The following is a 24,199-nucleotide window of genomic DNA, read 5'->3' on the forward strand; positions in this document are numbered from 1 at the left end:
AATAAATGCTGAAAGCTATACTGTAAAGCTTGAAGGTTATACAACTTGACTGTAAACACTGGGTAGTAAATAAAATTGGATCAAATAGTTATTGCCCAATCATTTCCTTGCTTGCTTACATCTATTCGATCATTAAGGTCATGGAGGTTGAGAGGTGGGTTCACACCAATCAAAGTGGTTAGTTCAGATCATCTAAAAGACACTCAGTTGGACTGAAATTAGTAGAAATAGGCAGCCTGTGGCTTTTCCCACTTCTGAAACTCACATGCTGGAGGTTGCTGTTTTCGACAGTAGACATTATTCTTCATGCACACTCAGTGTATGAACCAAAGTTGAGTGTGTGTGTATGATTTTATTTTTCCCTTTAAACACGACTAAACTGTTTCCTGGAAATTTTAAACTGGAATCCATGTCTGTTCCTTGAAAAATGAAGACAAAAGCAGTTTTCACTTAAGATCTTATAAATATTTATTTCTTTTATTACAGCTCTGATATATGCACATGCAAGCTAAACAAGGTGGGAACATATGAGGCCAAAGACAGTTTCTATCAAAGTTATTTACCTGTTCTAACGTTCCTTCACAGATCTGTCAATCCGAAAGAAAAAAACCAAAAGACAAAAAAAACAACAAGGATTATGTTTAGCTTTTAAGCACGGGGGAATAAACAGCATCTTAACATAAAAAACACAATATGACAATTTGATCTTTGCTTTGCGTGCCCCGGGAATTGTCCATTTTGTTCCACAAGCTCTGTCAGTTTGGATAAAATAGTCTTTTAAACACTGAAACCTTGCCTGCTGGAGGTGTTTCTGTGCTGCCTGTCCTATTTGGGGAAGTGTCCCGGCTGGTGACAGAACACAAGCTTCTTCACATGTCCACCGATGATGAGACAAAGCGAGAAGTTCATTCCCAGCTTCCTGCATAGCTTTCCTGTCTCACCAGTGTCCCTGAAGCCCACCCTGGAGGTGCAGTAAAATCTATGAGCTCTGCTGCTGAACAGCCACAAACAGGCAGCTGTGTACATCCAGGCTCAGACATTGTAGCTCTCACAGGTGAGGAGCTTGTCTTTAGCAAAGGAAAAGCAGAGAACATTGATCTGAGGTGGACAGCGGTAACAGTGCTCTTAGCAGCTTTACAAATACAGTTAGTTCCATTCAAATACATCACTTAAACAAGACAGCTATATTAAATATATCTAAATGCCTGTACTATAACTGTTTAAATAAAACATCCACTCAGTCATCAGCTTGTTGAGTCCTCAGTCACTAATACAGAGGTCAGAAAAAAGGGATGTTTTGGTGTTGTGTTTTGATTATAATGAAATTGCAATATGTTTGACTTTCAGCTTCATGTTATGTTGAATTTCATTCCTCCACAGCCATAATAAGCATATTTCTGAGGTCAATAATTTTTAAATCTGGACCGTTTAAACTCAGTTTTGAATATTCACTTTTGTTTTTAAAAATTGTGGCAGTAAGACTATTTGGATTTTAAAAACCTTTTCTCAGTTAGGACTCAATAGGATGAAGACATTTGTGTTTTTACTAGAGATGCACCAAGAAATTGGCCAGTGATCAGAATCAGCCAATTTTCAGCTTAGCGTGGCCTGAACCAGTTGATCAGATGCTCATAGTTTGATCTTTTTTTAATCAGCAAACACACCGTATCTAAGCTACCAGGTCAAACTGACAACACACTCTTAGGTGTGAATGTTGTTACTTGGAGATTGATGACAGGAGTTAGCTTTCAGTATCAGTGAGGTGTTCAAAAATGAATCAGAAAAGATGTTGAGAAAGAGATGTAAACTGTTATTGTTATATCGTGTCAAGACATGCCTGCGGTCTATCCAGGCTGCAAGAGAGAGCTTTCCGCAGATAACAGGAAGGCTGAATAGAGTACAATAAAGTCTCACTGTTTTATTTCCTTTGACTTTCCAACCTCTGTGTCAGGTAACATTCTGGATTTGGAAATGTTGGCAGCCTTTTGGAAATTTCACATTTAACATAATGATCTACATCCCCTGGAATATACACACAGAGATGGCTGTTAACAGTTAGTGAGGCAAGGTTTAGCTTTCAGCACGGTCATGTTTTCTCAGTCTCCAGATCTATTTGTGAATAAAAGACACTAAAGGCAGTGTCATAGTTTTAAAATAGTAAAACCAATTTTACATCTTCTTCTCTCTCACACTTAAAGCCTGATGTCATCTCTGCTGCTGATCTAAATATTTAGTGACTGCTCACATCAGGCACGGTAGGCCAAAAGTGATAAAATTCAGTAACTAAATAGGTTCTTAAATAAAGATTTATAAAAGTGATCATTTAAATAAAATAGAAATGCATACACTAAATTAAAAAAAATCTAGAGTTATTTCAGTTTAAATGACTTAAATGAATAATTGTGGGAATAAATAATTGAAATGTAAATGTTTTTATGTTAAAAGTGAAATGGATTCAGCACATCATGTATTTATTTATCTGTCAGCCAATCATCTTGCCTGAGACTGTGACAGACCTGCTGGTCAGACTTTGAACTCCAGTGCAAATGAACAAATGAACGAGCTGTACTGTTTCCATTGTTGCCTTTTTGACCCTTAATTTGCAGGAAGGCTAAAGAATATCTGTGTCTATTGCTGTTTATGTGTATCTTTTCATAGTTTTTAAAGAGACATCAGAGTAAGCTAAAATCGGTATAAGCAGGATAAAGCTCGAGTAGAACTGAAATTAGAAATTGGCCACAAAAATCTGATGGGTGCATCTCTAGTTCTTACAAAGGTCCCACAGCTGTATGGACTCCTTCTGCTTCTCCCGTTGACATAAAACACCTCCACCATCTTAAAATAACAGCTAGAAATATCATGGAAATATGTTTGGACCCTGATAGTAGGCAGAGCTCTAACCACCTGTATAGATCTCTGAAAATAAAGAAAGCAACAGCAGACAGATTGTCCCGGCATTCAGGAAGCCAAAGGAACCAGTAACGGATCGGATCAATGCTGTCCCGTTTGCATCAGCTGCTTTTTACACATCACAAAACCATGGAGACAAGCCATGTTAGCCAGATCCCATCAGTACAGGAAGGACTCTCTGTTTCAGAGCTCAGATAGAGACGTTTCAAATAACTTTGAAATCATTTATATACATACAGTATATGTATAGGATAAATATTAGCAGCAGGTTTGAGGTACAAACTGCATATTGACTCGGGTTTGTTACATAGCATCATCATTTCATGCATAGAGGAACTAGACTGAGAACACACTGGCTACATAACATTCTGATACAGGTGAGGGTGCTGCATGGAGGAGTGCTCATCAAACATTAAAACTGCTCTTGTTTTTAAAATCAAAACCAAATGTCATAATAAAACCAAAGATCGCAGTTAGAACTCAGTGAACAAAGGAGCATTTACTGATGAATAGATGAGGACAGCCAGAAATCAACTCACGATTAATACTGTAATCCAGTGGCTCCAGAAACCGTTTGCACTGCAGTCTGCTAGCTGATCAACACAAATTCACCCCATCTAGATCCAACAAACTCAGATTTACCGCTGAACTGAAAATGAAACTGAACAAGACTGCAGAGCACGAGACTCGCATTCAGTACCACTGCAAACATGAACCCAACATTTCCATGTGTACCTCCCTCCCTCCTCCTCCTCCTCCACCGTACAGGACCTCACTATTTCGGTCCGGCTCTCCAGATAGGCTGGACTGAGTATATCAGTGCACGTTGAGTGTGTACATGTATGTAAATTCAGGGAGCAGTACACACAGGTGCTGCAGTTGAAGTGGAAATCATGTGAAGGTCCAGGTTTACTTGTGGAATCTCTGCAGGTTAAGGTTGGAGTCGTCAAACAGCGGGTTCTTCACCTCCATCTCTCCTGTCTGAACAACAAAAACAACACAAGACTATACATACTATTCACTGGATGAATAAATACATTTTACTTCGTCTTTTCATACAGGGCATTTGACAACACATCAGTCTGTACCTGGCAGCGAAATTTCTTTGACAACAAATGAAATAAAGTAATTCTTTTACATCATCTCATAGTCTGCCATAAGAAAATATGGTTATGTGGCTCAGTTTAATGTCTTTCAGATTAATTTTGGTTTAACAGGAAAAGCAATTAGGATCAACAGAAATGTTGAAGGTGGAAGTTTTAATCAAAATAATACATAATTCAAAAGTTGAGCCCAGATATTTACATTCACCTCCTGGTATGAAATCAGAATAAACGTTTCCAGTTTTAGGTCAGTTAGGATTAGAAAAATGATTTATATTTTCTACAGGCCAGAATAATGAGAGCGAGAGCATTTATTATTTTCTTCCAAGTCAGACCTTTACCTACAGTAAGATTAAAAAATGTAGGAAATCTTAGATGGTGATGACATGGGTGGATGTATTTAAATAAATGACTGCAACAGTGACTGTATTTTAATATAGCACCTCAAACCCCCTGCTTCCTTGTGTGACATAACAGAAAATTATTAAAGCAAAACAAATCAGCCAAGATACCAGGAAGGGAACTGTGGACATCCACATGTCTGGTTTGTCTGGGGGAATTTTTTTCAGATACCTGAGGGTTCCATATTCATCTCTTCAAACAATTATTTGTGAGTATAAACAGCATGGGAATGTCCAGCCATGATGCTGTTCTGGAAGTAGACGGGTTCTCTGTTCTAGAGATGAAGGTATTTTAGTTTGACATGTGTATATAAGTCTCAGAACAAAATGAGCAGACTTTGTGATGATGCTGCTAAGGCTATTAGGACTGTTATTATCCACAGTGAAATGGGTCCTGTACCAACATGGACTGAAAGGCCACTCAGTGACGAAGAAGCCATTACTCCCAAAGCAACATATAAAGTCACATTACAGTTTGTAAATGCCCACAGAGACAAAGACCTTCATTTTGGAGACATATCGTATTGTCTGAAGAAACGTAAGTTGAAGCGTGAGAACATCATCCAATGGCAGCTCAAGGACAACAAACACGATGTTTTAGAGTGGCTATCACAAATCCCACAGCGCCGTCTGATGACTCGTTGGCAGCCATCAGATGTTTTTATTGCATAGCTACTTTTCACCCATCTAAGTACTGATATATCATGTGAAATAGGGTGTGTACTCACTGGTGCCAACCCAGGACACTCGTACACAGTGAAATCTCCATCCTCGTTCTCCTCATCCGTTGATGCTCCTGAGTCAGGAATCCTGGGCTCATCCCTGCTTCTACAGAGGTCAAACACACACACGGAAACACAGAGTCATTAAATATTTAACAGAAATAACACAGATTTGACGAGGCAGAGGGGGCAGGGAGATAGGAGCACAAAACAGAGCCAGCCCAGTAAAATACGTGGCAAAGAAGGTGACTCACTTTTCCAGGGAAAGCATCTGCTGCTTCTGGTGCTGGTAGTGGTACATCTGGGCACTGTGGGCCAGCTTCTTGTCCCCAGGCTTAAAGACAGCAAATAGTCAGATCAACATGCAGTCAAACTGTAGAGCTGACATTTCCTTTGCAGCAGGATCATGAGTCTTTACTTCACCTGTTTAAGTTGCACCACTGACCTAATCAATATTTTGCTAATACCTTTAACCAGTGCACTTTAGACAATGCAAGCTATGAGAATGACTAAAAAAAGCTGTTTTGACTTTAGATGAACTGCTTTATATGTAGCAATACATACATACATACATGCACCCATTTTCAATTCTTAGATTTTCCTCATCAGGACTTCACTAACATGAAAAAATACTTAAAGATTAAACAGTGAGCACATAAAATGCTGATGTTCATTGGAAAGAAGAACTGAAGTGGTATGGTCTGTTTGGAAGGCTTAAAGCAGAAAGCTTGTTCTCTCTATGATGGAGTTATCAGAGTAGTCGTGTGCAGATTTGCAGAGGAACATATCATTTTTATTCGCGTGTAAAACATGATTTGAAAAAACTACAATACCAAGAAGCGCAGCATGGAAAGAAACAGATGGTTTTATGTTTACATGTGCTCACTGTCATCATTAGAGACGCCAAAACTTGTTTACAATAAGAGTCACACCAAAATAAGCACCATGTTATCTGAGCACTGAACGTCTGATATCTTTTGTTTAGCCTGATATAAGTTGCTTGTACATGTTTACATGTTTTGCTAGGAAACTTAAGTGTCTTGTCCATGTTTTATCCTGTCTGTGTTCTTCAGATGAGTACTACTCACAAAGTTGCCAAAGGTTTGGGCTTTTATCATGCCATATGCAGGGTAGTCCACCTTCTGAGTTAGTCGCACACCTTTCTGCAGTCTAAAACAAAAGAAATCAACTCTTGGAGCTTAAATATATTTTCTGACACATACAAAGATACGTAAGCATGCAGCAGGTAAGAAAAAGTGTACACAAGAGTAGAAGAGTCAGGAGGAGGCGTCTTACCTGATCCAACAGACTCCTGCTATGATCAAGGCCAGTGAACCCGCTGCGATGAACACGCTGCTAATAACTGAGAACACATAGAAGCAAAAGATCAGAGAGAGGGAATGAGGTGCAGGTCTGTGACGGTCGGAGGAAGACATGATCTCTGAGAGCTGCAGCCTCCACACTGAGGATAACAGTGCACACAGTGATGCAGCGTGGCAAAACTAATGCACTGTAATGGATCAGCTCAGTCACAAGACTTCAGAGCAGGCAGCACTCACAAAGGACATCTTTCAACTAAGATGCTTAAATTTTACTTGGAGACTGTAGAATGTCTCTTCACGTCAAGGAGATGAATGTTTTACAACAAGGGCAGTTTATTGAAAGTAGGGCATGTTCTGTTGTATAAGACGGGTGTTTTCTAACATGTTTAGGTCCAAAAACAGGCAGAGGGAAGTGGGTTTGATTGTGTCTACACTGAGCACTGGAAATCGTAAGCATTCATCCTCTTTGTTCCTTCCTTCAGGAACCTTCTAAAACATCTACCTAAGTGCTTTTCAAACTGTATGCCTCCCTCTGCGCTGACCCTTAAGGTCACAGAGAGTTCCTCATGGCTAACAGAGAGACTTACTGATGAACACGTGGTCATTGGAGGGGTAGGCGATGATAAGGGGGTCGCCGAGCAGACCAGGAGTGTGGTTGGTGCTGGAAGGTGGAGTTGTAGTGTTGAGTAGGTTGCTCAGGCTGGTGGGCTGCTCTGTGGGGGATCCTCTGTGCACCGAGCTTGGCTCGATGAGCTTCTTTAACTTAAAGTACTGGGATGGTGGGGCTGAGACACAGGAAGACAAGCTTGGACCAAATATAGCAGCAAGATGTTGTGGTGCAAAACAAAAGCAGGGGAAGACTTTCAAGTACCTGGCATCCTGGACTCAGTTCTCTGCTCACTGATGATGGCCGACAGGAAGTCAATCTCCTCATCTAGCTCAGGGTAGGTCCTCTCCTTACCTGCAGTGAAACAAGGGCTAAAATCAGACAAGCTCAGAGAAATCGACTGATGACTGGAACCAGCTGATTTTATATGTGACTGGCCCTGATCGCTGATCTGCCACCACCTAAAAATCAGACTTATTACCAGTCAGAAAACACAAACAGAGAGGAAGACTTTAATATGAAGCTATATGATGCTCTGTTTTAGTCTTTATCCATTCATTGTTTACACAAGCCTGTGGAAGAGCCACTTCTTTCTCTGTCTGTCTGTCTGTCTGTCTGTGTCTCTCACACACACACACACACACACACACAAAATGGGAAAATGTAACTTCCCGACACTGCATGCATTATACACACAAATTGTGCTGCTCTAAAAATAATGGATTTCAACCAGATATTTAAAAACTAAAAGGCAGCCATTATTAATGTGCTCAAAGCACAAACTGTGGAAAAGCAGTTCAGCACCAAATATACCATCACTTTCTGGTGCTTTGCAAATATCAACTATTAGAGTTTAGCATTAGCATCACAGCCTGATCTATTATCACTGGGATTTTTCCTATTCTACCTCGGATTACATGACACTGTCCATCACAGCTTCACCAAGCAGTTTTAAAGATAGCAGCTCCTATTCCTATAAATATTTCAATGTTTCCTTAAATGATTTTACTACAAATAGTTGTTTGTTTTTTTTTGTTGACTTTTTTCATAATTACAAACTGGACTCTGATTTACTGGACTAAATGTACATGTGAATTTAAGTTTGACCTGTTATTGTTGCAGTGGGTCTGGTCTTAAACTTATTTTGAAAAAAAAAAGGAACTACAAATGTCAAATTCAGAGTCAAATATTTTTCCTGACACGTAGCCCTGTCAAAGCGTAAGTAGCTCAGTGTTGTTGTTTCCATTCCTGTATTTAAATTACTCGTCATCAAATTAAATTTAGAGTTTATTAAGACCTTTTTAATATCCTCATGGTTTAAACTCAAGACTGAAAAAATAATGAAAAATAACCTGAGTAAGTTAACTGAATAAATCAATTAATGAATAATTGGTCACTTATTCAGTAACTTAAGTTGATAAATCTTTATTTAACCAACTTCATTTGAGGTTTTCCAGCTCTGACATGTGACTTCAGTGCTTTTCCATGTAGGTTACCAAACATTTAAAGGTTGTAAAGCACTGAGCTGGCTGCAGACTTCGTCAGTATTTATGTCAAACTTAAATGTTTCAGATCATTAAACAAATGTTAATAAGTGACAAATATAAGGTGTATAAACACAAAAGGCAGTTGTCAAATGATGACTTCATTTATTTTAAAAAAGCTATCCTAAGTAATGTAGCTCTGCAAGAATAGAATTGATTTCTTGGATTTTGGTTTAGATTTAGTAGCCATACCCAAACCTGATTACTGGCAAACCTGTAAAATAAAGAATTCACTCAAGTAGTCAGATTCAACATAACATCCCTTCCTTCTCCTGTTTGGTGCAATAAAATCTAAACATAACCAAATAGATGTGTTGTGTATGTTTAATTTTCTTGAAAATCATGCTAGACAAGGCAAATAAATACACATATAAAGCCCTTAATGATCTAGCTCCATCATACATCAGAGATCTGATTGGTCCATATGTTCCTAACAGAGCACTTTGTTCTCAGACTGCAGGTTTACTGGTGGTTCCTAGAGTCTCTAGAAGTAGAATGGGAGGCAGATCCTTTAGTTATCAGGCTCCTCTCCTGTGGAACCAGCTCCCAGTTTTAGTCCGTGAGGCAGACACCCTGTCTACTTTTAAGGCTAGGCTTAAAACTTTCCTTTTTGATAAAGCTTATCTGGTGTCCAGATGTCATGGAGTTTTGGTAAAATAATTTAAACTGGTAGAGTCATGTTTTTAAGAGTTTATCAGCCAACTCCTGTAATGACTGTTTTTATGCCTAACCATGTTACATCTGATTCCAATAAAGTTGGGACTTTGTGTAAAATGTAAATAAAAACAGAATACAATAATTTACCAGTCTCGTTCAGCCTATATATATATATTGTTCAAACTGATAAACTTTGGGTTTTTTTTGCAAATATTCACTGAGCCTTTCAGGGATGCTCCTATTATGCCCAATCATGACACTCACCTGTTTCCAATGAACCTGTTCACCTGTGGGACGTTCCAACCAGGTGTTTTCTGAGCATTCCTCAACTTTCTCAGTCTTTTGTTGCCTCTGCCACTGCTTTATGCAAAGTGTCACAAGCATCAAATTCAAAATGAGTGAATATTTGCAAAAACATGAAGTTCATCAGTTTTAACATGAAATATCTTGTCTTTGTAGTGGATTGAACTGCATATAGGTTGAATAGGATTAGCAGATTATTGTATTCTGTTTTTATTCATGTTTTACACATGTCCCAACTTGATTCAGGGTTTCCAGGAGAAAGGTGCTGTCAGTGGATAACATAACAACATGCTGATTTTAATTCCCTTAATCTAAAAAAGGCAATTTTCATGAGCAGAAAATAAGTTGTAGAGTTCTGTCAAAGTGTAATAATGCCCAGATCCCTCAGCCTGAACTACAACGTATGAATTTAAGAGGTAGTCTCAGGTCATTTAGGACCAGGTATAGAAAATCTGACCCATTCTAATACTTTTAAGCACTTAAAGAGAGATTTTTAAATTTAAGACTTTTTATGTCTTGACCCTGAAGCAATCCTCTGAAACTGTCTTTTTGAGAAACAAAAATCATAGCTATATTTTACTACTAACTATGGCTGCACAATACATCACAAATCTATTGTTGTAGCGATATATACAAGATGGCGCCGACGATGGCAGCCTCTGAGCTTCGCTCTCTCTTTCATTTTGTATTTTGTGTGTTTTTATGTTTTTCGAGCCACATTACTGTGGTCTCATTCAGCAGAGAGGAACTTCTCAACATCAGAGAGTCATCTCTTGGTTTTTTTTTTACCATCTTTCATCAATCCGAGCTTCACTGAGCTTCTGGCAAGCGGAGTTGCGGCTCTCTATGGGATCCTGCGCTGAAAGCGTCGGAGGGGAAACCGTGCTGGTAAAGCTCCACAAAAGAGGACTTCGTACACCACTGCCTTCAGCCCATCTGGGAAATGTCCGCTCTCTCAACAACAAGATGGACGAGCTGCTTCTTCTCACCTGTAAAAACACGGACCTCCGTGGATCAGTGGTTCTCTGCTTCACCGAGACATGGCTGAGTGAAAACATCCCGGACCGAGAACTGCTGATGCCGGACTTCCAGCTGCTCAGAGCGGATCGCAGCGTGGAGCTATCGGGGAAGAAGCGAGGAGGCAGAATCTGCTTTTATATAAATGAAGGTTGATGCAGAGACGTAAAAGTGCTGGAAAAAACATCTAGTCCTGATCTGGAGTCATTTTCCATAAACTGTAAACCGTTTTATTCACCGAGAGAGTTTTCCTCGTTTATAATAATTGGCTCATATTTTCCACCTCATGGCTGAACTTCTGCTGCTGAAAAACATCTTGCTGAGCTGATTACAGACCTGGAGAAAAAATACACGAACTCTTTCATCATAATACTGGGAGATTTTAACAGAGCAAACCTCTCCAATGAACTCCCCAAATACAGACAGCATATTAAATGTCCCACCAGAGACAAAAACACACTGGACCATTGTTACACAGCTTTAAAGGACTCATATCATGCTGTTACCAGGGCTGCTCTGGGTTTTTCAGATCATTATCTAATCCACCTCATCCCAACCTACAGACAGAGACTAAGAGCTTCCAAACCCAAGGTTCACACTGTTAAGAAGTGGACTGAGGAATCAAAGCAGATGCTACAGGCCTGCTTTGAATGCACAGACTGGACTGTTTTTGAAACTTCAGCCACTGACTTAAACCAACTAACTGATGTGGTGACATCATACATCAGTTTCTGTGAGGACATGTGTGTGCAGACCAAGACCTTCTGCATCTTTGGGAACAACAAGCCATGGTTTACTCCACACCTCAGGAATCTGTGCAGGATCCTGTTTGTAGACTTCGGCTCGGCCTTCAACACCATCATACCAGACATCCTCCACCAGAAGCTCACCCAGCTCAACGTCCCAGCCTCCACCTGTCAGTGGATCAACAGCTTCCTGACAGACCGACAGCAGCAGGTGAGACTGGGGAGCATCTTCTCCCGCACCAGATCAATAAGTACTGGTGCCCCCCAGGGGTGTGTTCTATCCCCACTCCTCTTCTCTCTGTACACAAATGACTGCACCTCATTGGACTCGTCCGTGAAACTCCTGAAGTTTGCAGACGACACCACTGTCATTGGACTGATCCAGGACGGTGATGAGTCTGCATACAGACAGTAGGTGGATCGGCTGGTCCACTGGTGCGGTCAGAACTACCTTGAACTCAACCCACTCAAGACTGTGGAAATGGTGGTGGACTTTCAGAGAACACCACCCCCATACACCCCCCTCACCATCTTCAACAACACTGTATCAACCGTGGACCACTTCAGGTTCTTAGGAACCACCATCTCTGAGGACCTGAGATGGTCTTCACACATAGACACTGTTCAAAAGAAGGCCCAGCAGAGACTGTACTTCCTGAGGCAACTCAAGAAGTTCAACCTTCCACAGGAGCTGCTGGTCATCTTCTACACTGCCATCATTCAATCTGTCCTGTCTTCATCCATCTCAGTGTGGTTTGGATCATCCACAAAACAGGACAGGTCCAGACTGCAATGAATAATCAGGACTGCAGAGAGAATAATCAGAGCTGACCTTCCCTCCATCCAGGACTTATACAGGTCAAGGGTCAAGAAAAGAGCTACTAAAATCTCTGCAGACCCCACACACCCTGCACATAAACTGTTCAGAGCTTTACCTTCAGGTGGCGCTACAGAGCACTGTTCACTAAAACCAGCCGCCATAGAGACAGTTTCTTCCCCCAGGCTGTTTCTCTGATGAACATTTAATAGAGTACAAAACAACAGCATACAGATGTTGCAAATGCACCTTTTTTATTAGATATGTGTACATTGTACATTATATATTGTAAATTGTAAATTTGTATATTCTGTAATGCAAAAACAGAACAAAAGAGCAAAGTGTACCGGAGGCAAATTCCTTGTTTGTATGTACAAACTTGGCAATAAAGCTGATTCTGATTCTGATATGAGTGTATGCAATCACTTATATATATTTGGTCACACTTGTTTTTTAATGCAGCACCAAAGGTTTTGGAAGTTAAATACGTGGTGAGGTGTTCATGAAGAAAGACGTTGTTTCAATGGCATTGTCATGATGGAAATATTAAATTTAGTTTTATCTTCTTCCCAGTGGTTGGATAGACTTCTCATTTTCTGGGTTTTATTTTTGCTATGAACCCAAAGCAGAGAGACTTTAACACTTTTTATTTATTCTATTATCACAAGTCATAATTTTCACAATTTTCTCCAATCTTACTGCATATCGCTAATTTTTCTAATACTATGCAAAGTGTTAAGACAGACCTTTTTTTAGATTATGCAGACAGTAGAAAAAAGTATTTTGCTGTTTTTTTTATGGTTCTTAACCAGAAATCGAAATCAGCTATGATCATTACCGGGTGATTGGTGCTTTGCAAAATTCATGAATACAAATTGTACACAAAATGTTTAGTTAAATCAGGTGTTCCACTGTGGCGCCCCCAAAAAGGAGCAGCCAGAAGAAGAATTAGAACAAGGACAAAGCAAACCCGAGCAGCAGTGGACAATAGTGAATGTGTGAATTCAAGTCTAAAAAAACTTAGAAACACCATTTCTGCCAGGGTTACTTTTTTTCATATGTGCTTTACAAAGCCAACGCTGCCCTCATGTGGTAAACTTGAACATCCAAGCCTAAAGCAGCAGTCTGGATAGTTGTTTCAGGTCTGCAGAGCAGACCAAGGAGATGGTGGGAGAATGTGACACAGGCAAGATAGCAGCATCAGAATGCGTTGATGAATGTGTTATTGTTCCAAGGTTTTACACTTTCACATCTTTTCTAGGGTCCCGTTTGTAGATTTCTTACAACATATTAGACATTTAAAAATAACACAATTACTTCATGGGATTTTATTACTTGTATATTAAAAAGATCATCAAACAACACAAGAGTAAAGTTGGCTTATGATTCAGCTGGGCTTTTGGAACCAAAACTAATTTAGACCTTGAGTAAGATTTGGATTATCGTAGATTAAGAACATTTAAAACTGACTTTGATCTGTGAAATCAGTTTGTAAAAATAAAAAATGTGCAGCATCAATCTGAAGTTCAAATCTCTGACCTAAGATGGTCCAGAGGCCAATTAAAGACGTGAAATGGTCCCTTTCTGTGTTTAAATAACCTTTGTGTTCTCAGTTAATAACAAAAAAAACCAAAAACATACAATACTAATGCAATGTGGCAAAGCCAAGGATAAATGATGCCACAATGAAATAAATCAATGGTTATTTCATTTATCTAAGTTTTTCAGAGTTTTATTTTTTAATATTATAGGCGTAGTATTCAACACAAAACTTTTCCCTACATGATCAGTCTGGACCTCAATCTGACTCCACAATAATGGCAAAAACTAAAAAATATAAATTCAACCTGCCACTAAAGACAGCGGAGCAGCACCATCAAACCGGCATTGCTTTTAATTACATTTAAATGTATGTTTTACAGCCCGAATGTTCAGCAAAAATACACTCAAGTCATGTCTGCCAGCAGTTGTCCAATCACCTACCTTTAGCAGGCTGAGCAGAATGATGAGCATGTCTCCTCCTGTCGACACAGCGGCCATGACTGTTTTCCACCAGAGGGTGCAAGCAGGGCCCGCAGTGTGAGCTGCCTGGCCGACAGAAATGTCGTCCTGCCTGGGCACAGTCTAAACTGTGGGGACATATGTGAGACCCTGGGAAGGACGAAACAGCACAGGTTGGACTTTTTTTTAAAGGCCCAGATGTCTCAGTTGTTCTAGTTTTAAATTGCTTGTAGTTTGTAGTATTTATTGTGGTAACAACCAAAAAAATACTACAATTCCAAAAACTCACCGTCAGAGCCTCACTTTCACTAATATTGCTCTAAAAATAAAATGTAACTTCCCGACACTGCATGCATTATACACACAAATTGTGCTGCTCTAAAAATAATGGATTTCAACCAGATATTTAAAAACTAAAAGGCAGCCATTATTAATGTGCTCAAAGCACAAACTGTGGAAAAGCAGTTCAGCACCAAATATACCATCACTTTCTGGTGCTTTGCAAATATCAACTATTAGAGTTTAGCATTAGCATCACAGCCTGATCTATTATCACTGGGATTTTTCCTATTCTACCTCGGATTACATGACACTGTCCATCACAGCTTCACCAAGCAGTTTTAAAGATAGCAGCTCCTATTCCTATAAATATTTCAATGTTTCCTTAAATGATTTTACTACAAATAGTTGTTTGTTTTTTTTTGTTGACTTTTTTCATAATTACAAACTGGACTCTGATTTACTGGACTAAATGTACATGTGAATTTAAGTTTGACCTGTTATTGTTGCAGTGGGTCTGGTCTTAAACTTATTTTGAAAAAAAAAAAGGAACTACAAATGTCAAATTCAGAGTCAAATATTTTTCCTGACACGTAGCCCTGTCAAAGCGTAAGTAGCTCAGTGTTGTTGTTTCCATTCCTGTATTTAAATTAGCAACATTTTGTTATTTTAATGACCCAACATATATTAAAATGAAAATACAAAACCAGCACAATCTTGGGTTTAAACTAATTCGTACACTTCAGGTCATTTTTCAAGATCTGATATAAGATGTATCTGCTTTGCAACATGACCGTATGATATGAAGAAAATTCACCAAAAATCTCAAATTCTTTTTTTCTTTTGTGTTCCATATTTTCTGCACTCTCTACTGGATAACTGCTTAACAATATAAAAACATATTTGTTTCATAAAAAATAATCAAAACATACACTAAATACCCACCCACCTCTAAAATATTACAAATATCAGTTCACCTGATGAGGTCTGGACTAATTTCAACACAGTTCTAAACTGTGGGCTCTGTTTGATAAATATTTTTGCTCTTTCTAGCCTGTTTTTGTGCCTTTCTAAGCCAAAGCGAATCTTTCTGGAAGTTCAGAGCAGATTAGAGCAAGATGGAGCCAAGAACATTTAGATATTTATTTGCTTCCTATATTTCTGCAATGAAGACAGTGTTGTAATAGATCATGATTATCTTTAGTAAATGCATTCTGTATTTATATCAAACCAAGAATGTGTGGTGACTACAACATGCTGGGTACACAGCTTTCCTCAGAGTGGACAAACCTCTGATCATAACATATTTTGCTGACACAGGCTTCCTGCACATGTAAAACACAAGATGACCAATAAACATCAGAATTTATGAACAGAATTGAACAGAACACCGATTCTAAACAAATTTAGGACAGTACTGTAGGGCTCTTGGCAACATGATCCTTTTAAAAATCAGGACTTTGTTCTTGGACTATTTTCAGTCGAACACATCAGATAAAACCTTCCAACAGAATCTGAAAGCAAGTTGGTACTAAAGCAGAATGTGAAAATTGTGAAATTGTGGCGCTTGAAGCTTGGTCTCAAGACCTTTTGAAAGGAAATGTTTGTCTGACTGAAGAGTAGAGAAGATTGGTCCATCTGGGCTCTTAGATCGGTTGTCCGTGCTATTGGAGGTGGTCAGCAGAAGCAACCTTACAGGTCTGTTAAGTTATAGGATACCTTTTCATAGGAACCAGATCAGATGGTTTTTTAGCAATTCAAACCCATGTGGTACTATATTGTAATAGAACAACTCTCCAGATACATCAAGCAGCACTGGTCCTTTTTACTGGGTGAGAGCTGGTACAAGATAGTTTAATCCACCTGTCTACCATCACAGCTCGATCCTTGCCAAATTCAAACAATCCTTAATCGTGTTCATTTTCTTCATCCAGAGGAGTAGGGAGAGATAAGACGATATTAGATTGTAAAGGGTTAGAACAGGATGACAAGCTAAAAGCAGGGGGGGCACTGCATTGCAAAAAAACATTGGCCGAATTGTAGAACTCAACAAATTAAATGGACTACTATAAAACATATTTGAGAGTGTGAAATAACGAATTTGGGATTTAACAAATAGCCAAAATATTCCCAGTGAAAGAGCAGAAAAAGACACCATATTGACCCAGCCACAGCCCCCACACCTCAGTATAATCTGACCTGGTCAACTGGGCTCAGTTTTCCCTCAGGCTGACAGCCATGTGGACTGCACTACTATAAAACTGCACATGAAGAATTCTGATCATAAAAACTTTCTCAGCATGAATTCAAGTGGAATTTTAAGACAGATTATCAAAGAGTCATAACAAAACAGAGAGAAATCGAGCAGGAGTCACCCTGGCGTTTTAACAGATATGTTTACTGAAGACTCTGTAGCTGAATGTGCTGAGTCAGACAGTCCATCACATAGAAATAATAAAGCCATATGTTTTAACTGAACAGAAAGGGATTTATATATCAAGAGATTTAGTTTTACAGAAAGAAAGACTGCTTCTTTATTCTCAGAAAACATGTGCCACAGCTCTTCTTAGTTTAAACAAGTATGTATAAGAAACTGTCATTTTAAGAGTTATGCAGTGTGTACTCCAAGTCTTCAGTACTTTTGTAGGTCTGAATATTAAAGGTTTATTGTAATTGACACAGGCTGGATAAATTGCATAATAAATGTTATTATTTGGTTTCTTTAGGGACTATGTACTTATCAGTTTTATCACAATTTCCCTCTGTAAAAAACTGTAGTCTTTTTTTGCCATATTGCCTGTACCTAGCATCAAGTTTCAAATTTCAATATTATGACAAATCTAACTCCTAATGTTAATGATAGGGACAGAACGCTTTCCTGCTGCCTAGACTTGAAAATGTCCTTACAACGTGAACAGATCCACCATGCTGCTGAAGGTGTGAACAACATGAGCATGTGGTCTTCTGCATGCAAATAGACCAATAGGACGGTGCCACTCCACCACAATATAAACACAGTATGTTAAACGTCTGCACAATGGAGAACCAAGAACCTGTTGAATTCAGATTTATTCTGCATCATGTCTAGTGTCTTGTCTGAAATATGGTTGGAATAGTATTTATATCGCTTGTTTTGGTCTGACTGAACACACCTATTCAGCTACACACTGTGTAGCAGCGAGGAGGCTGAACAGGCCCTGGAAGAGCGCTCCACACTGCAGCCAACATAATTCGAGTCTGCTATCAATATTAACCCCCTTAGCTTCCTCATTATGATCATTCCCGTAGAAACCTGGACATGGGTTGCCATGACAACTGCCATGGCAACTGAGGGGCAGTGACATCACCAGAGGGAGGTGAGTCACTGTAAGAATACACAAGTCATGGATGGTTTGTCTCAAGCTGCAGTTTCATGTAAAAAGGGAGGGACGGGCATGGCAGTCATTTAGCTGCTTTCTAACTGTAATCAAACATCACAACTGTAAAACCTTGTTTCATAAGTGCGCAAACTGCAGTAACAATGATTTTAGAGTTGCTGAATGTTTTTCGACTCAAAGTGACCATATGTCAAACTCTGAAACATCAGCATAGACTCAACAGCTTTCAACTAAAGACTAAAACTCAACCTGCTAATCTATGTAAAGCTTTACCACAGGATGGTGAGGAGCAGAGGACGGAGATAATACTCTCCCAAATTTCTCTGAGCTACAGAGATCCTGTTTGTTTGGGAGGAAGAGGAGCTCTAGCGAAGAATATAATGCTAATAACAGTAAAGCATCATTGTTTTTGTTCTTACTCTGCATGGTATTTGACTTATTGTCTTATTTATCTGTTGTGTGTTTGGAAGCTCCATCTGAATGAGACACATCCTCTGTTGTACACGCAATGTGAACTGCTGCTGGACTTCTGGCAGCATGCAGCCTATAGCAGAGGAACCTGGAGGACCTTTGTGGACTGGCATAACTGCACCCATCAGATCAACCCAGAACCATAAAGTAAAACTATTACTCGTACTCGTCGTCTTCCGCTTATCCGGGACCGGGTCGCGGGGGCAGCAGACTCAGCAGAGACGCCCAGACGTCCCTCTCTCCAGCAGGGGGAGCCCAAGGCGTTCCCGGGCCAGCCGAGAGACATAGTCCCTCCAGCGTGTCCTGGGCCGTCCCCTGGGCCTCCTCCCGGTGGGACGTGCCTGGAACACCTCCCGAGGAAGGCGTCCAGGAGGCATCCGGTATAGATGCCCGAGCCACCTCAACTGGCTCCTCTCGATGTGGAGGAGCAGCGGATCTACTCCGAGCCCCTCCCGGATGGCCGAGCTCCTCACCCTATCTCTAAGGGAGTGCCCGGCCACCCTACGGAGGAAGCTCATTTCAGCCGCTTGTATCCGTGATCTCGTTCTTTCGGTCATGACCCAAAGTTCATGGCCATAGGTGAGGGTAGGAACGTAGACTGACCGGTAAATTGAGAGCTTTGCTTTTCGGCTATGCAAATGTATGCTTATTATAGTACCGATACCAAACATGCCAATTATCAAGAATATTCTAATGAAAAATCTATAAAGGGACTAAAAAAATTGTCATTAGTACTCTTATGCAAATTAAATTATGTATTTAATTTCCCTTTGGGATTAATAAAATATTTTTGAATTGAATTGAAATACGGGGGTCTTTCTGCATGAAGTTTGCATGTTCTCCCCGTGCATGCGTGGGTTCTCTCCAGGTACTCCGGCTTCCTCCCACAGTCCAAAGACATGCCTGTTAGGTTAATCGGTCTCTCTAAATTGCCCTTAGGTGTGTGAATGAGTGTGTGCATGGTTGTTTGTGTGTTGCTCTGCGATGGACTGGTGACCTGTCCAGGGTGTACCCCGCATCCCGCCCATAGAATGCTGGAGATAGGCACCAGCTTCCCTGTGACCCACTATGGAATAAGTGGTAGAAAATGACTGACTGACTACTTCCACATAATATAACTGTTTTACCTCTTATGGAGGAAAGGTAAGAAAGACAATAGATTTTAAGTGAGATTAAAACGAGGGAAATAAAGTACCATGAATGGGATGCCACAATGGGGAGTGTAATACCGAACTAGTACTCATCCTTTAAAGTGCTGTCGGAAGAAGTTATTTTTTTGGGCTGTTTTCACATGCTGTTTGATGCAAACCCCTAAAAACATCTAAAAGTCCTAACTTTACAGAGGAAACTGACCCATATGATCATAAGAAGTTTGATTTTTTTGAGGAAGGTTCATTAGAAGGAGCTCATCAAAACCAAAGATCCTCAATGTCTGCAGAACTTCTACATATTTTAGATTAACAGACTTTAACACTGCTGTTCAGAGAAAATCTTTTAATTAGGACAGTTAGTAACAGGCTGAATATAGGATCATTTCTCATGTCTTTGTTGCGTTTGCTTCATCATTTTTCATATTTCGGTTTTTTGTCTACAACAGTAAAAAACAAAGGTTCTTTTTTTCTCTTCCGCTCAGCTGCTACTGAGGGGCTACCCAACGCTGCTCTGAGCGGGCCCAGGAGAGGTGGAAAGGAGGCGGGACAGAGTGGAGCTGTCTCCCTGACCTTTTAAGAAATAGGAAAAACAGCTGAAACAGAAAACGAAATTTCACTATAATTATGATGATTTTTCACGAGCTTGATTTTTTTTTTTTGGTGCCCTAATCGCAGTACATGATGCGCTTGGGCATAGCGCCGGCGATGTGTAATATATTACCTTACCTGCTGACAGATGTCGACAGAGTAGCTGCAACTTCCACCTGAAGGCCATTATGTGGTCAAATAGCTGAGTGATGATCTGTTCTTGTCCTTGCAGCTCAGGATTTCCTTGCATTCAGGATGTTAAGCAGGTCAGTGATGTTCACCATAAAAGTCACGTCACAAAACCATTTGTCATCGGTAGAGACTTGAGTGTCACTGTTCTGTGCCATGTCACTCAGCGATGACATGGCACAGCTCCAAAAATCTTTTGCGGACTTTCCCGCAGCTCAGCCACCTCATCTCCTGGTGGTAAAGCACATCTTTGTATCAGCCTCCTCCAGAAGGGCCCTGAACTGTCGGTGTTAGAGTGATTTCGAGCATTTTGCAGTTTATAACTGCAAAAACGTTGCACACCACATCCCTCAAGCCAACTAATTTGGCACATAGTTGCTCCTGGTCAAGGATACGGTAGTATTGTGCCACCTTACCAGCAGATTGGGCAACCCTCTGGAAAACTAGTGTGGCGAGGCGTGCTTTTCTCTCAACCATGGCAGGTGCTCTGTCCATTGTTATCCTGACCATTTTCTCCCAGCTCAGCCCGTTCATCTCCAGTATTCACTCAACTGCTCCAAACCTATCTTCACTTTTTGTTGTGTTGCGTGGTGTCTCAAGCCCGACCAGCTCCTGCGTAATTTCCATATTTTCACTGACTCCCACCAAAAGTTGTGCGGAATCCAAAACGTCTGTGCTTTAATCAAACGCCAAAGAGTAGGCAACAAATTCACAAGCTTTAGCTTTGAATTGCTCCTTAATGTCCCAACACAATGCGTCGTGTCACAGTGTTTCTTGAGAGGCTGATTTGGGAGAAATCTCTTACTTGAGACAGGTAAATTAACGCCGCAGCTGTGGACAGACACTCTTTTAATAAAGTCCCCCATTGAAAATGATCTCCCACTCTGGTCAATTAGTGCAAAAAAGCTGGCCCATTCAGCACTGTCCTGGGCTGCCAAGGGCCGTGTCAGAGTGCTTTGTTGAAGAGTTTAGCCAGCAGGTCAGTAGTCTTGTTCTTTCGGACATCACCTTTGTAATGTGAAAAGGCTAGATGCTTTGTCTCGTATTGACAACGGATATTGTACTCCTTCAGAAGAGCAACGGACCACAAATAATGCAGACGGCTTTACCGTTGATCTCAGTAAAAAATACTCTTTGTCCCAAGAGTTTTTGAAATGTCTATTGTCTGCGTGGCACTGACGAAATCGCTTAATGTTGGTGTTTGATTAGCCATCAGCCAGAGTGATAGCCCGCACTCACTTTTTATTTAATCCCATGAACTTGAAGAAAGTTTGACACTGTCCACTCAGGCAGCAAAGGCTCATGGAACATTTTACAAATTGATATAATAATATTTTAGGACTTATAAAGTGTGCAAAACTACAGATATGCTTAAATCTAATCTAAATGTCTCTTTTAGTTACTTGTATTTCTACTTTATTCTTAATATGCAATTTTCAAAGCTAATGTCAGCACCATAAGAGAAAACTATTTGTAATAGTTGGTGGTTCCACTCATAGTAGTATTAACACTTTCACCAGTACAATTTCTGGCAGGCCAACTTTGGCCCGTGGGCCCCCCTTCAGGCACTCCTGGTATATCTTAGACATAAAATATCAAACATGGAACCAACAGAGGTCAAAGCACATGCTAAGTAGAGCTGCCATATCAATACTTTATTAAATGTAATGTTTCATATGCACAGCCCTGCTTCAGTCTTGCAGCATCTACATACATAGAGTCATTCTAGTTAGAATAGTAGACGACTAAAATAATCATTAATTGAAGGACTATTAAGTCCTATTAAGAGAAGCATGTTGAAATAAAACCCACACACCAAATACTGAAGAGGCTTGTCGCCATTATAGAGACTTGGTGATGTCACACTCTGATCAAGCTCTTTCAGCTGACAGCAGGAATGTGTTCCTGAGAGCAGCCAGATGATGCTCTCACCTCCTCCACGATAACCGGCTTTTACACACCAACCAGCATCTCCAGTAACACACAATGACAAATCTCCAAGCCCCTTTGTTTTCTTTCTCATTCCTAATGGGAATTCTCTCATGCAGTCCTTCCTGGCACATGCAAAGACTCACGTCACAAAGAGAGACAGCCACCATGGCACCACTTTAGGTATGGGATAAGCTATGACAGCACGTACTCAGAGATCCAAAAGCTTTACATTTGATAGGGTTCTATACCAACATTTCCCTGATAGACTCATTTAACAATTTCTTAATGTAGTATTTTTACTCTGTTATCAAACAGAATCATCCTTTGATGATGTGGCAGTAAGACATATACCACATTATAACATCTTCTACCATAACTTTTTGTTTTCTCAACTGTAGACATGCTTTAAATGTCCTGATACTGTCTGTTTTTCCTACATTGACCTTAAGACCTTAAACAGACGGCCAGTGGTCTTCCCACAGCTGCTTCTAGAGATGGAGGTATGACCACATCAAATGCTCCTCAGCAGCACAGATCTCCTTCCTCTCCAGAGTTCAATATTAACCCAAAGGTAGATATCCTCAAAATCGCAATTCTCTGCTCCCAAAACAAAACCACACAAAAGCCCTTTATGAATACTGTGAACTAATTATTAGGTTGATTAGGCCACAGACTGGCAGACAGCTTTTATTATTGTGGCTTTCGAGGGTAGCAACCGTTAAAACATTTTCTCATATTAATGGCAAAAACATTCAAAAATAATGGAGTTGTTACTCTGCGCTGAACAGTTGGATATGAACAAAGCTACTGTGTAGCAAACTGTGGACTGAAGATAGTACCCAAATATAATGGAGCCATATCAGTGTAACGGACACCCTGCCCTCAGTAATCAGCAGTCAGAAAGCTCCCACGATACCTCTCAGCCAGCTGCCCAACACCACCCCAGCGGGACTTACCTGTCAGGCAGGTACAGAGGGTCAACAGGGCCGCAAACACCGCAGCCTGGCCGAGCAGCGGAGTCCGCATCCTGGCCACAGCTCCAGCGGTGGATGCGGAGCGCGGAGACCAAGCGACAGGAGAACAGAAGGCGGAGGTAGAGGAGGAAAAATAGAAGGAAGATGTTGCGGTGATGAACCGATCTTGATCATCCCTCCATTCCCTCGCGCTTAAGGGGAGAGAACCCGGACTAACCAATAGGAACCAACAGCAAAACGAAGCGGGTCAGGAGGATCTGTCTCTACTCTTCTGCCGCTGCTGCCACTGAGCTGGAGCGAAGGAACGTAAGCGTGTGACGCAAAGACGCCGCTCCCTCCTCCACTGCACTCAGGTAGCTGTAGCTTTGTCCCCATGTCCACTCACGCTGACAGGATCTCATCAGTTGCTGCAGACTGAACTGTGGAATAATTAGTTGAAGCAGTGTTAAAACTGGACCAGCTTGTAATTTGGTGCCACCAGGTTGCATCGTGGTTCAGTTCGTCAGGCAGACTGAAAAAAAAAAACATATAGAAAATTGGCAAAAACATGTTGCAGCAGTAAAAGGCAAAGGCAGGTGATCTGGAAAAATAAAAACAGGAAGCAGCTTTAAATCATCGGTTGAAAGCACATTTTTCTATCTCCAACCCCTGCAGACATTAACTTCTATTCGTCTTCTTGCTGCCTGTGTGAACACATTTGCCAAGAGATGGCCATGTTTCATATATTTACTTTGACAGTCAAACAGTTGACCCTTTTCTCTTTCTGTTCTGTTGTATAACACATGTTGATAAGTGATGGAAGAATGGAAATATTTTATTGATAAATCAACAGCAAGTTGTTCATGACTGTGAAGTGGAAGCAAAATAACATATAGTTTGAACAAATTTGTACAAATAAGAATGTGAAAAGCATGGCATATTTAGCCTCAAAATACCACTTTTCCTGTTCCCTCTTTGCCTTGCTCAGACTTTTCTTCCCCACTCCCTGCTTGCTTGCATTCTTTTACTCTTCACTTTTTATCTCTGAGCCAAAATTACAGAAACGTTGGACTAAAACTACTTCATACCAGTGACTTCAAACAATTATT

At 40.4% G+C, this 24,199-nt stretch overlaps 1 protein-coding gene across 1 annotated transcript; it reads right to left on the reverse strand.

Moving 5' to 3' along the window:
- Nucleotides 1-450: 450 nt before the first annotated feature.
- npdc1b (neural proliferation, differentiation and control, 1b) lies at nucleotides 451-23,416 on the reverse strand. The gene is made up of 9 exons (XM_047382000.1): nucleotides 23,094-23,416; nucleotides 14,133-14,300; nucleotides 7,330-7,419; nucleotides 7,046-7,243; nucleotides 6,433-6,499; nucleotides 6,225-6,306; nucleotides 5,391-5,470; nucleotides 5,143-5,242; nucleotides 451-3,891 (listed from the first exon to the last, which is right to left on the reverse strand). Exons 1-9 carry the CDS (start codon nucleotides 23,161-23,163, stop codon nucleotides 3,820-3,822), a joined length of 927 nt encoding a protein of 308 aa, XP_047237956.1. The 5' UTR covers nucleotides 23,164-23,416; the 3' UTR covers nucleotides 451-3,819.
- Nucleotides 23,417-24,199: the final 783 nt, after the last annotated feature.

The sequence above is a fragment of the Girardinichthys multiradiatus genome, chromosome 12 (genome assembly GCF_021462225.1).
Source record: "Girardinichthys multiradiatus isolate DD_20200921_A chromosome 12, DD_fGirMul_XY1, whole genome shotgun sequence".
Lineage (NCBI taxonomy): Eukaryota > Metazoa > Chordata > Actinopteri > Cyprinodontiformes > Goodeidae > Girardinichthys > Girardinichthys multiradiatus.

Excerpts from the sequence above, each read along its gene's own strand:
- npdc1b (XM_047382000.1), bottom strand. The coding sequence starts at position 23,163 with ATGCGGACTCCGCTGCTCGGCCAGGCTGCGGTGTTTGCGGCCCTGTTG. Across the intron at positions 6,500-7,045 it reads CAATGACCACGTGTTCATCA|TTATTAGCAGCGTGTTCATC; the intron begins GTAAGTCTCTCT and ends ATGTGTTCTCAG. Across the intron at positions 3,892-5,142 it reads AGTGTCCTGGGTTGGCACCA|ACAGGAGAGATGGAGGTGAA; the intron begins GTGAGTACACAC and ends TTTGTTGTTCAG.